This window comes from Anneissia japonica, unplaced genomic scaffold (assembly GCF_011630105.1).
Source record: "Anneissia japonica isolate Jap-2015-1 unplaced genomic scaffold, ASM1163010v1 scaffold250_len512249_cov173, whole genome shotgun sequence".
Classification (NCBI taxonomy): domain Eukaryota; kingdom Metazoa; phylum Echinodermata; class Crinoidea; order Comatulida; family Comatulidae; genus Anneissia; species Anneissia japonica.
Window position 1 is genome coordinate 391,545 of NW_022687603.1, and position 16,197 is coordinate 407,741.

Below are 16,197 nucleotides of genomic sequence, written 5' to 3' on the forward strand. Positions count from 1 at the left end.
TATAGGCCTATTGCACTCACATCAAATGTTGTCAAATGTTTGAAAAAATTATTCTTAGAGATTTTGTCAATCAATCACAAAATTTTTAAGATCAATCAATATCAATTTGCTTATCAGGCAAATAAAAGTGTTGAGGATGCAGTTTTAACACACCTTAATAAAATCTAGAATCACATTTTTTTATGGGCGGCCGTTAGGGCCAATATGCTCTACTGCCCTCTCGGAGCTTTCGAGATTATGAAAAATGTTTTTCTTCTATCTCACTTTCCTATCTTTGCTCAGGGTTTTTCTGTCCAGCACTTTCTGTGCTTGGATCTTCTTTAAACTTTGTCCAAGCAAAGACCATACATCAAAGATGTGCAAATATAATATGATGCCATTCTACATATTTTGAATATTGATAAACAGGTAATAAAATTTTTAAGTTAACGCAAATTGCGTTTTCATAAGATTTTCATAAGCATTTCAAAGTAACTATGAACAATTTTCACCCTACACATGTGGAATTACGCAAGGTTGACAAACTAAAAATGCACAGACCGCGCCAGTGTCGATTTCTATACAGTTAGAACTCAAAGCGCCGCACTAACCAAAAATAATGCACACTGGTTCAATTCTCGGAAGTGCTGAGTAATTTTTCATTTTTTTAACTTTATAATATACTTATGTATTATTTGGTTTTTATTTTTAAGTTTCAATATCAGTTCTCATTATTTCAAGGAGGATAAGCCCTATGTTCTGTTTTAAAAACAAATGTAGCAAGCTATTCTATTATTATGCTTGGATTATCCTTATAAATGTTTCTCATGAGGAATTTCCTCCTTAAAATACAAAACTAGGAAGAGGTCAGGATGTTGACAGTCACTGACCACTGAATGAGCATTATTGGTTCCTTTGCTATAAGGTAACAGGAACTCTGTGCGGCTCTGACACTGATGTCATCAAATTCGTCAAAAGTTTGTAACCAAGCAAACTTGAATTTCCAAGAACCTGTTATTAACTTATGCATACATAGTGTCAGTCATAAATTGTAACATATTGCTTGAAAAAATTAATTGGTTAAATATTAAAGCAATACACAAAAACTTTATTATGCTCCCTCCATCCAACACTCAGAATAATCTAGCATCAATAGTACAGTGATTTTTGAATGTCTATTTTGATAAAATCCAGATGCAGTTGGGTGACCTCTCCAAATTATAAAATTATCACATTCAAGGGAATGTACCAAAAAATACAACATGCTCTGTAAAACTTTAACATGAATTGCACAACTTGTCACTGTATCTCACTCAATGTTTGAGGCTTACAAAATAATGGAAAGCAAAGGAAATTTTCAGATGGTGTTTAGACCAAAACGTTGATATACAGTCGTATTACTACAGGAAACTTACCCTACTGATGATATTAATAAATTCAATACCACTTGGAATGGCTTTAGCATTTCATAGTATTGAAACATCTGCTAGTAAAGATGTATCAATTATAATTGACAAACTCATTGAAAAAGAAGGCAGATATATTATACTTAAAATAAAAATAAGTGGTAAAAGTTATACAATTGTAAACTTCCAAAATTCCAGAAACTACCAGATTCCAAATCTGGTCGCGAGCAAAGTGGGTTGAAGAAGAAGAACACAATAATAAATACTTCCTCAATTTAGAAAAATCAAATAGTTAAAAAAAAAAAAAAAAATGAGAAGTCTTAAAACATTTGAAGGAAAGATAATTACAGATCCAATAGAAATTTTAAATGAGCAAGTTAAATTCTACAGTCAGCTTTACACAAATGTAGTGTTCCAAAATAGATATTATTACATACCTCAGTAATACAAAAAAAAAAAAAAAAAAAATGAGAATGAAAAATGTATGTGTGAAGGTAAAATCACAATGAAAGAGTGTACTACTGTAATGTCATCAAGGGCATGAAATCTGATATTTCCCCCAGATATGATGGCATTAGTGCAGACTTTCATAAATGTTTTTGGAACGAAATTGGAAATACGCTCAAACGAGATACGCTCAAAAGATATTTTTTAAATTTTTATAATTTTTACCATCCCATGTCTTTCAACTTGCTCTGTATCTCGGCGTATATGGAGGCATTTCTCCTCGTCCCATCAAATCCCTTTTGAATGTTTTCTTGTCCCCAAATAATAATAAGGACGAATGTAGCGTCGTCGCTCCAGCTCATGATTAATAATTTCGTCCGAACCAAGCCAAGTAACAAGAAGAAATGAGTTGGAACAGGGCAAAACATTGTATTGGATAGAAAAAAAATCCATGGGAGGTAAATAAACTATAGTAGTTAGCACCCTGTGTCTCACGATAAATAGGCGGCTAATGGGGCAGATCAGAAGATTGTTGGCGCTAAAAAGATGCATTATTTTTTTTTCTAAGGATTAATTAAAAGATTAGTGTTTATAAAACAAAAGCACTGAAGTGGCCCTGTTGGTGAGAATCAAATGAAGAAGTGAAGGTAGGCCTAGTATAGGGTATACTGGAGGTAGACTGGCAGCACTCCGGCGCGTATGATGATTTCGGCGGATAAGAAAGCCTCGGAAAAGACTCTTTTCGTGAAAGGTATATACTATGCCTTCTCAGTAGTAAATTAAGATATAAAATTATTGCTTAATAACGGCCTTATTAACAATAATTATTTTCTTATATCATTCTAGTTGTAGGCCTATTATAAAAGCCCATCCCATCTTGTTAGCGCCTGTCAACAGCAAGAAAGCTATTGAATTACCACCCACTGTTTCAAGAGAGGTCAAACTTATGCCTGGAAGCTACAAGTTGGTACTTCCAACACGGCAAGTTTGGCGAGTTCGCCAAGTAGCCTTTTGTCCAGATGGTATTGTAATCACACGTAATCCAGACCGTTTATACTACACACATCAGAGAAGCCGTGTTCGTCAATCCGTGTTCAGAGTGTAATATAAACGGGCCCCTTGTGAACGATTTATTACAATTCACATTTGATAATGGAATTGAGGGTGCCTTCTTGTCACTAGATTTCAAGATGGCTTTTGATACAGTGAATAGAAATTTTATGTATGAAACTATCAAATCTCTTAACTTTGGCGAGTCCTTTTGTAGATAGACAAACATAATATATACCAATACAGAATGCATTACAGTAAACAATGGTTGGATATCTGAAAGTTTTAAAATGTAACATGGGCTATGCCAGGGCTGCCCTTTATATGCTTTGCTTTTTATTTAGGTGGTAGAAATGATGGCTAACAACATTAGAGAAGACCAACAATTGAAGGTATATCATTGCCTAACGATAAATGTTATGATGAAGCACATATTGCACAGCTTGCAGATGACACAATTTTATTTATTGGTAATGAACATAGCCTTAAAAGGTCAACTGAGATTGTTTATTGTTTTTGTACAGTAGCAGGACTAAGGAAAAAACAAAGGCATTATGGATTGGCAAGTGGAAAATCATAAAGAATAACAACTTGATTTATGTTGGGTCAGTGAACCAATTAAAATTTTAGGCATTTAAATTGGGTATGATAGCAACAAATGTATTAAAATGAACTGGAACCCTAAATTGTTAAGTTTGGAAAAAACTTCAGAAGCCTTGAAATGTAGAAATTTGTCATTAATTGGGAAAGTTACAATTTTAAAGAGTCTGGCACTCTCAAAACTTATTTATAATGCTTTAAATATTGAAATTCCAAATTATGTAATCTCTAAGGTCAATACATTGATTTATAAGTTCATTTGGAATGGAAAGAATAAAAAAATTAAAAAGGCAAAAAATGATTGGATCTACTGAACGTGGTGGAATTTAACCTGCATTGTAAAGCTTTAAGAACAATTTGGACAAAAAAACTTATGAAAGATTACATCAGAGTATTTTTTTGCTTTCGCGTTAAAAAATAAATAAAAAATTTTTTAACTATACAATATATCAAAATGAATGATCAATTGAAAAAAGAAAAATACATAAATTTAAGTAATAGTGATAGTATGATTGAAAATGCTATTTCTTCTATAATGTTAAAAGTTGTAATGAAGCCGTGTTAGTCTAAACAATATACACAGATTAAAAAAAGGCAGCATTCGTCACAACAAAAAAGATAGGCCTATTGCAGTTCATTTTAATTTACGAGGACACAATATTACACACTTTAAAGTAGCTGTGCTCTTAACTGATTAACCCCTAGGCCTGCATTAATTTGGGCTGAGGTCACCAGGGACGATCGTAATTAATTATGCAATTAATTAACAATAATTATTTAAAAATCGTATGGCGGTTTAGTGCGCATGTAAGTTAATAAAATATGTGAGAAAATATCAAAAAACGTTTATAGAAAATATTTCTTTTTCCATTTATAATTAATTTCTAAGTTTAGGGTAATTAGCAATTTGTAATTTGATAGTTGTTTTTGTAACATGATCGCTTTGATCGAGGCGTCGGCGTCAATACTGGTGGTGAATAAAATCACCTAAAAACACACTTTATTTTCAGAAAATAACTCTTCTGACACTTGCATATTATAAATATATTTTCAAAATACATACTGTACTAGATTTGGTTATTATATCGACATATTTCCGGGTAAATTAATTTTTTTTTGTGGCTGAAAGCAAAGCATGTGCTATCAATTACGCTTGACGTCATCTTGTGTGTTTACAAAAATGAAAACGAACCCTTAACATGACCGTTGAACTTTTCAACTTCCTGTTTTTCGGTGACCTGCGCCCTCTACACGTTGAGACAGATGACAAAATAAGGAAAATTTTGATACCAAATCGTCCTATATTCATCGTAATTTTTCGTGTTTTTTCAAATTAAAAAAAAAAATTATCTGGATTTTTGAAATACACAATACCCAATTTTCGCACGACCTTGGATGGCTAGGCAGAAAATTATGAATTATGGATTTTACCTCGCGAGGTAGGTTAGGCTATTCACGATACAGTGCGTAGTGGAAAATGGGTGACTGAACGCCGCGAGGCACCTAGGGGATTCCGCCTAGGCCCCCTAGGATGTAAAATTTTATATTATTTTTATCTTCCAAAGTTCTTCGTCAATCAATTCAAATTTAGATTTATTTTGTAAAGGAATAATTTGTGCTGATGTGGAAATGTGTTTGTATTCTGAGTACTGACTCAGGATTCAATAATTTATCTTGAAAATTATTCATCAAAAAATATTTATAAAATAAAACAATAATTCGAAATAATTTATTTTTTAAAATTTTTTCTTAATATCACAATACTAAATAATAAGTTATTTAGAAGCATTTTTTTTATTATCTTTCAATTGGTATCAATCATTATTGTATTATTCCCTCAGAAAAAATTATATTTAACCATATTTCTGACACTGAAAAAAAATTCAAAATCATTTCAAAAAAGAGGTCAATGGGTTAAGCAATTGAGAGATTAATTGCTGAACAAACATTTATTCATAAATTTGATAGTATTAATAGTGGCCTCAATATAGAATATAGATCTAGGCTTTCTCAGCCACTATAAGATTTAGTTTGTTACTGACTCCATTGTTCATATTAGCACCATGACCGCACAGATAGTTTATCTCCCTAGCTCTATTTATTAGTTGTATTGTAAATAGCTTGATCACACTTGTTATCTCTGATCATTATAGCCCCGTTCATATCCAACTATGGCGAGATAATTTTAGTGGATAAGCTAGAAGATCTCGCCATAAGTTTGAGTATGACCGCTCAAGGCCACAACTCGACTAAGCCCGTCGAGTAAATTTAAGTCAACTAACTTCTTATTCCAGCCTAAAGCCAGTAAAAAATTAATAATAATAATAATAATAATAGTGTAGTTTTATATAGCGCACATATCCATCTAATGTAAGATGCTCAGGGCGCTTGAAATGTGGACTAGGAACTCGACCAATTCCCTTTCTAAGGGTCCCTTCGTGTCTGTGCTACCCGGTAACACGGTACCAGCAACTCTCGTCGTCCACCACAGGGGCTGTCTGTTCCAGTACACCGGGGTAACCCCCTACTCGTCTCGAAGGATGTACTGGGTTCTTTATACTCACGGCGTAAGGCTGGCTTAAGCCTGGCGTAGCTTACGCCTTTGTGTGTGAACTAGGCAGTGGCGTTGTTAAAGCCACTCACTACGCCACGTCATTGTTTACAAATCTGAAGGGTCAACTTGTGACCTGGGCCTTGTTACGGGTGATTAATTACGCCTTGAGGCAAGGTGTAATTGAAATATCCAGTAAAAAAGGTGGGTTTTTGGGCCAGATGTTTTTTCGAATTTTCTATACCCAGGGGCATTATTTAATTGCCGCACGCGACCGCTCAGCTGGTGGTACCCAGTTAAATTTTACTCGTCCGAATCGGCCCCTGGTTACAGTTAAAGGTCCTTGGGTTGACATTATTAAAAGTAAATCTAATTGCATAGATGACAATGTTTGTTTCACTAAGGTCTGCTAGTGTCAAGGCCAATAATACACACTGTACTGGATTTCTATTTTGATATTATTTCTTGTGCCAAATTTGTTTCGGTAGAGTCCAATGATTATAATTTACTTACTTCCTCCTTTCTCAGTAATGTTTCTTCCATTATGTCTTTCTGCTCTTGTATAGTGCTGTAATCATTTGTCATCTGCTGAAGTTGAGTTGCTTTCAAAAAGAACTAAAAAAAAAATATATATATAAAAATAAAAATTTTAGAAAAAATATACAATATATCAGTAAAAAGTAATTAATTTCACACTACTGTATTGGCATATCCCTGGCCCTTGCGCCTAAAAATATAAATACATAAAAACACCTATAATTTTAAAAGGATTTTGAAAATACCTCATATAAAACGATTAACTAAATAAATAATTTATTAACTTCTAATGATGCACATTCTAAAAAAAAATCACTGGTTTTAAGACTTTTTCAAAACTGCTTTGGCTACCAGTACCAAACTTGTCTTGACAAACTTTTGCTGCAAATGTATTTTACAAAAGATTATTAGAAAAATATTCTTCATGAAGGATTTGTAGGATAACAATTTTGTCACCAGTCATTTTATACCACATAATACTGTAGCACAAATAGCATAATCACAGGACTAGACCCAGAGAAAAATTTTGGTAGGGTCATGCAACATTCAAAGCAGAGCCAGGAGATTGATATTTTTAGATTTTTGGTTAGCAATGCTTGACTGTACACACTGGTACATGGAATTTAAATAAAAAAATAGCTTGTTTTGGAGTGCTGTGCTCCCTCCTTTTCCTTTTGTCTCGTTTTTGTAATGCTCTTTTCCTGCCCCTTATCATTCATACCTTGTATTTATCAGTTGGAAGCTTTGACTGAAGAAAGTTACGGCTTGTGTCTTGATTCAGGATGGACACTGGATTGTCGACTTGGATGTTAAACTGGTCGAGTATATGAGTCAACTCTTCCTTTTTTGTAGAGATCACAACTCCTTTATCACTCTTCAGTTTGTAAGACGTTTGGCCGTCCTGATTGATGCGACGGACCACCGTCAGCGAGTCACCGTATAAATCTCTCTTATACCCGTCTGTACCCTTATTACTCAGTCTTATCATAATTTCTGCGTAACTAAAATTTTCAAAGAAATAAAAACTCATTTACAAAATTACTAATAATATTAAAACCTAATAAATGACTTGATTATAATTTTAATAATTATACCATAATTAATAATCAGTTATCCTTTTTAATATTTTAATACTGTTTCACTTAGTACAGTATGAATTTTAAAGCAATTAATCAATTTAATGTTCTAATGTTTTTTATTTTAATACCAAAAACATAGCTACAACACTCAAATTAACAAACTAAACAATTTAATTTTAAAGTTTACCTTTTCTGATTTTTTACAAAGTTCTTCATAGAGGTTCCCCTTCCTGTTATGGTTGCCTTACCCCCTAACCCAACAACTAATGCAGTAAGAACAGCACTCTTACCACCTAAAACCAAAAAAAATATGCTTCATAACTTTCAAGAACAATCCTGATACACTTTTTATAATAATTATTACAATATATACGAATGTATACAACCATTGTTGCCAAGGAATATATAGCACTTGTGATGTATATATTTAACCTTGGTGTCCATAAGTCAGCAAACCATAACCATATCCCCATGAGAATTCTAGTCTAAGACCTTCCGACTCCTGAGGCCAAGCGGTATACACACTTGGATTCTCCAGTTAGGACAAGCCCGTAGCCAGTGGGGGTTCATTGGGTTCGAACGAACCCCCCTTTTCACGAAGTGCCATTTCAACAAAGGCTAGCTAGCCTACACCTTAGGCCTAGCCTAGAGCCTATCATCATTAAAAAAAAGTCCTACTTTAATACCCAATTGTTAGGCCTACCTAGTAACATCAAAAAGTAAATAAAAATTGTGCATTTTCAAATGTTACATTATTATTTAATCAGTACGACCATGTAGGTCTACCCGCCCAAAATAGGGACAGGGCAGGGCAGCAGCAGGAGAGCGTATCGCCGATCGTCCCGATACGATACAACTTCCAAAGTGCTATAAGCCACACAGTACTTTTTATTTTTGTTAAGAAATAAGAAAGAAGTTTGTATCATGCTACTGTAGGCTCTTGTTAAATTACCAGAACTGTAGTACTAAAGTAGTAGGTTTTTTTGTTTTTGTTTTTTATCTTTGCTAATAACTCAATAACATTACCTCTTTAATATATACATTTTTTTGTATGGCCTCTCAAATAAATTAAACACCACCTGTAAATGTCTAGAATGCTGGAGCTTCCTGGTCCAATCCATCACATTTAAGACAGTTACAGTAGTTGGACAATGAATGTAAACAACATTCCATAAATGTTTTCCTCTTATCATACAGTTTACTAGTCTTTTCAAGGTAGGGTAGGGGGTATTGTCTTTCATTAGTTATGGCTTTAACATTTGTCAATAGAAAATCATTAAAAAGGGCACGAAGTGATATCCAGTTTTGCATGGGTACGGACGTTCATAACGAACAGATATCTGAAAGTCACTTTTGCCTGTTTACAAAAAACAGCGTAACATACATCTCACATACATACATACATACATACATACCCATGAAGGGTATCCTAAAGGTTGAACCAAAATGTATAAAAATTGTGCATTTTCAACTGTTACAACATTATTATTTAACCAGTATGACCGTGTAGGCCTACCCACCTAAAATAGGGAGAGGGCAGGGCAGCTTCGCTCATGGACCCCACCGGGGGCCCCTTGGCGGCCCCCAGCCAATGGGGCTCACTTCGCTCGCAAGTGCCCTTTCGGTATCAAAAAGAACCTCCCTTTCAAAATCCTGGCTACAGGCTAGTAGGATATGCTTTTTTTTTAAATTAATTTTTTTTTATTTTTTGCATTAATACGCAATTAATAAAAGCAAACCACATGATAGTATCTTTGGTAAGGAGATGCATCTCTACTTCTGATGATAAAATAGTACAACTTTTTGTGATGTTTTTTTTTGCAATTGTCACCTTTTAGATAAAGTGACAAAGGCTAGTTACCAGTCATACTTACTCCCATTACTGCCTACAACAAAGTTGACATTTGGTCCAAAAGAGAAATCCAAATGTCCATGGCACATGAAATTCTTGAGGACTATCCTCTCAATAATTCCAACTGAAAGACCCTAAAAGAAAAAAAACACATACCTCAAAAATAATACCCCCAGGTCAGATAATATGGATATGGAGATCCAGTTTTTTGAAAGTATTTTGTTAAAGGAAGAATAGGAATGGTTTTGGGACTTGAAAAAAAATTGTGTTTAGCGTGAAATTTGGTTTTCTGGGCATTCGGAATTCGGAGATTTCACTGTATTATAATCCTACTGAATGCGTGCAGAGCGGCGGGCCAGCTACTTGTGCATGCCTAAGCTTTATATCTAATAAATGTGTTCACCAAGTGCTGCAGTTTACCTACACAGAAGCAATTTGTTGTGTCGTTTTAAGCCAAACCAAGATCACACATTAGTAATACATTTTTACAACTTGTATTGAGATTTTTTAATTAACCAATTAGAATAATTGTTATTTAAATTTTGCACTATTCTTTAAAATTCCACAACCAAATTAAAATATTTTTTATCATTATTAAAATATAATATCAATTCACTCAGTTTGTGTTTATGCTTTTTATTCATTGTCCTGAATGGCAATAATTTGCTTAAAATAGGCATAACACCAAGTTGCCAGTACAAAGTTGCTTATTAACAGTGAATTCAGTGAGAAATGTGCCCACAAGTAGGTTCCCATGATACTCTTATGCCCCTTTCCCACATTCATGATTTTTGCTAAGATGGAGCACGATTTTAAAACGTTTTAAAATGGCGCTCTGTCGTAGTGATTCGTACTCAAAAAGTTCAAGTTTTACGTTTCATCAAGGCGCTACTAGGACGGCGTCAAGATGTATTACGGCACTAATGTGATAGTGCGACAACATTTTTACGAATTATAACGATAGAGTTACGATTTGTGACGACGTACTACGAATTACCAAAATTTTAATTTGACGTCACTACGATTTTACAAAAACGCAAGCACGACGTTAGCACGATTTAACAAGCGGCACATCACAAAAACAAACATGACATGACATGACAAAAAAGCGCAATGTTCGAACACCATCAATATTTGCAAGCTGCTGCTATAGAAGAAGAAAATTTGTTGGCTGCTACAGTTTTAATAATGAGTAAGCGTCGGTCACATCGAATGCATAGGCCTAAATGAAGTGTATGGGCACAGCCATGGCTCTTATATCTTCCATACTTTTGACAGTATGAACACTTAATAGTAGAGTTAAATAGAGCCAAAGACCCAAAAGGCTTCAAAAACTTCCTCCAAGTGAGCAAGGAATTGTTCAGTGTGTTGAAAAACTTTTCTGACACAGAGCCACGTGGTATAAACCACGGTCTTGATGGTATCCTGGTGGCATCGTATCTAATCGTCTCAACACCGCAGCGACGTATCAGCTTGTCGTAGGTGTTGTTGGTAGTACGAATGGACAAGATACAGTCACGACGACAACGTTATGCCACTCACACGATGCCGCTGCGGTAGACCAAGATCTTTTTCGTGACTACAATTGAGCACGATTTTTTTAACATTCCAAAAAAATCGTGCTCCATCACGATGACATCAAGATCCAGTACGATGTAATACGATGATTATTTTTGAGCACGAAATTTACAACGCCATTGCGATTTTTCAAAATTGAAAAATCGTGCTCTGTCGTGAATGTGGGAAAGGGGCATTAGGAGATGAATGACAAGTTCAGTCGCTACAGTAAGTCTTTGTACGCCGCCAATTCAAGAATGTTATCGTATATCAGGAAAGAATGTCAAATGCTGAAAATAGCCTACTAGCTTGTTTTGTACAGAGGAAGCTGAAAAAACAAGTGTGATGGTTTCAGTGAATGGAGTTGTTTGCCTATATATGTTCCAAAGCGTTGCTTTCTTGTGTAATAAGTATTTTTAAATGTACATTTAATAGACATTGATCGTGATCATCAACTTCTGTTATTTATTGTTAGTTAAGATTTCAATCAGTTGAACATGTCTTGCCTTGTTTCGTCTCGCATGCGCTCAAACTACAGCCGCCAGCCCGGTGATTTTGCTTTGGGTGATTCATCACTCTCCAGACATGCACACTCGTTCTGCACGAATATGCATGTTTTTGCCCTATCCAGTGCAAGACTATTAATTAACAATTAACGTAAGCATGGGAATGTGTATTTCTATTGTTATTTTCTCAATGAAGTGCATTCATGTTTAAAAGGCTTTTACAGTTAAAAGTCCTTGGTTTTAGGAATGTATTTCATGTTTCTTTATGTTTCTAAAGCTTAAAAATCATAGAAAATACAGTGCCGGTCGGCAGCCTGTCAGCAACGGTTGGAATTGTTGAGTGCCGGAAAGGGCCAACCAGCGCCGACCAGTGTGGAGAGAACCCTGTGAACCACATGTTTAAAATTAATAATAATAATTGATCCTTCATTCCAAATTATCTTTTTCCATGTGAATGACAAAATTAATGTTTTAACCTGAAATTTCAAAAACACACAACAGAATGCATCAGCAAATAAAACACACTGGTGCTATAAAGTGATTGCTCGTTTTCAAGACTCAACATTGTCTTAGTTAAGACTGTATGGCAATACCATTACAGGGGTGAATATCGTAAAAGTCTGTGATATAGTTGGCTATACATTAGTATAATAGTTTTAGAGCAATCCGCCCCTGAAGTATATTTGCTCAACAGAAACAATATCTGTTATTAAGGACAAAATAAAGTGCACTTAGCCCACCTCCTCATCGAAGTCAGGATGCAGCTCAGGATCGCCTTCTCCATCCCCTGTCTTCCGCCTTTTTCTCGGTTGGGGAACACCGTTGTTAGCATCTGATGATCTTTTAACTACAGCCATAACTACCTGATATAAAAATGTAAAAACTCATGTTTACAAGAAAACAATAGTACCGTTAACAAGCACAAGCTAGGTGGTCTAGTGGTTATTACACCACGCTAGTCGTGCATACGATTCCCAAATCATTTAGTCTTTTTTTTGGCAAGTACGATTACGAGTATTCAGTACGATTTTACATCTGGTAGGGCAAAATATCACTCCTACTATGGAATTTCCTGATGCAAAAGAAAAACATCAAAATAAGAACAACACTGTCATGCCATAGCATTTTCCAGAATGCTAGGAAAGTATAGTTGTACTGTATTAAAACTGAAGGTTCATAAATGTAGGGTCAAGTAAGTCCCAATAATCATCACTTTGTAAAGGTAACATTATCCCACTTGTATCTGATCATATAATTAAGAAGCTATAAGTATTATTATTGTAAGGCTTATTTTATCATCGTATTAGCCAATTACAATAAGCATTATATCATTAAATATCTTTGACCAAATTTTTCATAGCATCATCACAAATCACCAATATGAAGTTAATGATATCAAAGCATAGTGAGGCCAAACACATAAACAATGAAACAGCGGTCATCATTGTTCTAATATGGTCATTTTCACAATAAAGTGTGTAACTTTGAATTTTTAACATTTTGCTCAGTAGTGCTTTAATAAAGCTACAGGAACATATGTACCATAAATATGACCCTTTTTTATTTTAAAATTACAGTTACACGCTTGTAAAGTCCTGTAGTTTCTTTTAGTAAGTTAATTGCTTATTTTTCTTATGCTGAAAGTATAGTTGTGAACTCTCCACTGCTGATAATGATGATTTAAAAAAAAAATGTTATTTTTGGCCAGTTAGCACACCTATCAGAATAAAAAAAAAAATGTAAATTTCAGCTGCTTTGAAATCTCTAAAAATAAGATGTATATTCTTCCTACATTTTACCAAGTTAAAGCATTATTTTATCAATCCCATTACTACGGACACTTGGAGTTTTATTTTTATTTTCTCCTCCACCTGCATGCTTTTGGCAAAACCAATTTACCAAAGAAAAAAAAAATTATTTTTATTTGTTCAAAATACAAGTATTAAAAAGCTTTGTAGAATTTATTGGCCTCATCAGATAAACCTACCTATATTGGGACATGCAATTTTTTAAGTCGTTACATTTCAGTTCTAGTTATTTTTAGACAAGATATTGTTGATATGAGATACATACGAAATTTGGCTCCAGTTGCAACTTAAACAACATTAATGATTTAGTTTTGAAACTGAACACAGAATGAAATTCAAAGGACATAAATATTAAATTCTTAAAGATAAAAGATGTTTTGGTTCCAGACGGTAAGAAACTTAACTACAATAATGATAATTTTGGTTCCAGTTGTTAAACAACTTAACTATATTAATGATTCAGTCACTTAGAAACCAAACACAGAATCAAATTCAAAATACATTCATGAAAGAAATTAATATTTATGAAATAAATGTCTGTTTCATTCGGTCAATAATTGGTTTATTTTAATGTGACTATTGTCTAAGACAAAAAAAATCATAGGCCTATAGATAAATTCAGATGAATGAATGTTAGTTAATTATGCCTTTAACTGTGTCATTCAAAATTGGTGTTCAAATATGGTAGCATTATAAAAGATATCCTCCTTAAATAAAAAAATTACTAAAAACATCCAAAACATGCGAGCCATGGGGCTTCTTCTACTGGATGGACTATAGGCCTAGTGTACCAAAAAATATCACGGATTAATTGTAAATATTGTCCGGCCATTTTTTACAATAAATTTTTACACTCATAAGGTCAGAATAAACCAGCGTGAATTCCGGAGTGATCTTGTGTGCATTTCCCATTAACATCGAAAGAAAAGGTTTTTGGCAACCGAAGTCATAAGTTTTGACGTTTACACCAATACAACCACAACTCAGGAGTTTCTAGCCCAGGTATTAGAAACTCCAGGGTTATACCTAGAGTTTTGCTTGCAGTGTAATAGCAGTTCAAGGAAGATAATTATGTTAAAATCAACCTCTATATTAATTTTGAATACTCATTGACGACAATTAACGGTGAACTTGTTGTTTTACACTTGTTTAGTAAATCTTTTTCCAAAAGTGGTCTTGTATTTAGGTCATGTTTTATTCCTATTGCTCCGTGATACATCAAAATCAAATTTTGCGTGGAAAATCAACAAGAAATATGTGCGCAGAATCGTAATACTTTTTATTCATTTGTTCTTTATACTGGGATTTTTTTAATTGCACGGATGATACCGAAAAAATTAGGCCTAGCTCAAACGTGCACAGAAAATTGCTCGCTAGGAAAACAGGTGCGGAGAATCGTAACCACTGCGCTACACATTGGTTATAATATATTAAGATTAGGCCTAGGTCAAAGCCTACTTTTTGGCAAAATCTGCGTGGAAAACCGCCCTTATTATTCCTTCTTCTGATATGCGCAGACGTATTTGCATGCATGGAGAATATTCCTCACACAGGCCTTACTTCTTAATAATAATAATAATAATAGTTGGATTTGTAGAGCGCATCATGCGAAAAAACCTCTATGCGCTTGGTGATTGAGCTCTTTGATTTGGACATTTTGAGAAAAAAGAAAGTTGAAGTTATTTTACTACAGTCTGGGCAGCCTGTGTAGTCCTACCTTCTAGCCTATAGGCCTACAGTACTCTACTAAGGCCTACTACTACTAGCTAGGCCTCCTAGCTAGGAAATAGGTATCTTATGATACTGGCAACTACACCAGGTAACAGCCTAGCTCTAGCCTAGGCTAGGCCGCGGGTAGCCCCTAAAACCTATGCCTAGCTTGCTGTTGCAGTGCCTATCTACCTGTATGTAGGCCTAGAGGATACTGCCACTACCTAGAGGCTAAGCCATAAAAATAACTAAACTAGTAAATATACACAAATAATGCATTGATATACAGTACCATGTATTTACATCACATACTCCATCTGCACTCTACTTCCAGGAGTGGCCTACCATGTTGATAAAATGGACGAGCGCGCACTTTTCAACTGTGGATCGACCACTTTTAAAATAGGTTAGTATTATTTTTGTGTTGGTTGGTACTTACAGTATTATTTTTGTGTTACAGTATTGTATGCAGAATAATGTACAGTCGTACTGACTGTTTAATATTATTGAAAAGTTTAAATACAGTACAAAGCTTTACGAAGCAGAAAAAAACAAAGTAAAATTAAGAATTTAAATATTTTAGCAAATTAATAAAAAAAAGTCAGTATTCCAAGCATGGACCTATTAATAATGTATTAAGGATCGAAAGAGTTGATGATGTCAGGGGTGGCGAAGTGTGAGGACCAGGAAAGGTGGAGGGAGGCCAAGAGCTCCCCTCCCCCGCCGACAACACCTGCTGAGGGGTGCAGCAGCACTGAATCACAGCTGAACAAACGGCGGATGAGCTCATCGAAATCAACGGGCAATGATTTGTTTATAGACTTTAGTTTATTTTTGTTAAAAATTTCTTTTGTTGACGGAACTGCAAATCAGAAAACGCTCCGTACTACTGAGCCCGGATGTTAATAGCGACCACCAAGTAGCAAATCAGAAACGGATCTAGAATCGCTTTAACTTTTGTTTTTACACACATTGAATTCGATACTCCGCGCTATGGTAATAAAAATAAAGAAAACAATGTATTTTTTTCTGAAATTGTGCGCTAATTGGCCAAAAATATAATGTTATTTTTATTCGAAATCATCAATATTTGCAGTCGGCGGGTTCGCTAACAA

The 16,197-nt window shown here is 34.5% G+C and overlaps 1 protein-coding gene across 1 annotated transcript in view; it reads right to left on the minus strand.

Moving 5' to 3' along the window:
• LOC117120309 (structural maintenance of chromosomes protein 6-like) overlaps positions 1-15,510 on the minus strand; it is a 42,747-nt gene extending 27,237 nt beyond the window's left edge. Inside the window, exons 1-6 of the mRNA XM_033265333.1 lie at positions 15,375-15,510; positions 12,305-12,427; positions 9,524-9,635; positions 7,837-7,942; positions 7,292-7,571; positions 6,547-6,648 (exon numbers count right to left, since the gene is read on the minus strand). Coding sequence (XP_033121224.1) covers positions 6,547-6,648; positions 7,292-7,571; positions 7,837-7,942; positions 9,524-9,635; positions 12,305-12,427; positions 15,375-15,377 — 726 coding nt within the window. The 5' untranslated portion in view covers positions 15,378-15,510. The remainder of the gene's footprint in view (positions 1-6,546; positions 6,649-7,291; positions 7,572-7,836; positions 7,943-9,523; positions 9,636-12,304; positions 12,428-15,374) is intronic.
• Positions 15,511-16,197: the final 687 nt, after the last annotated feature.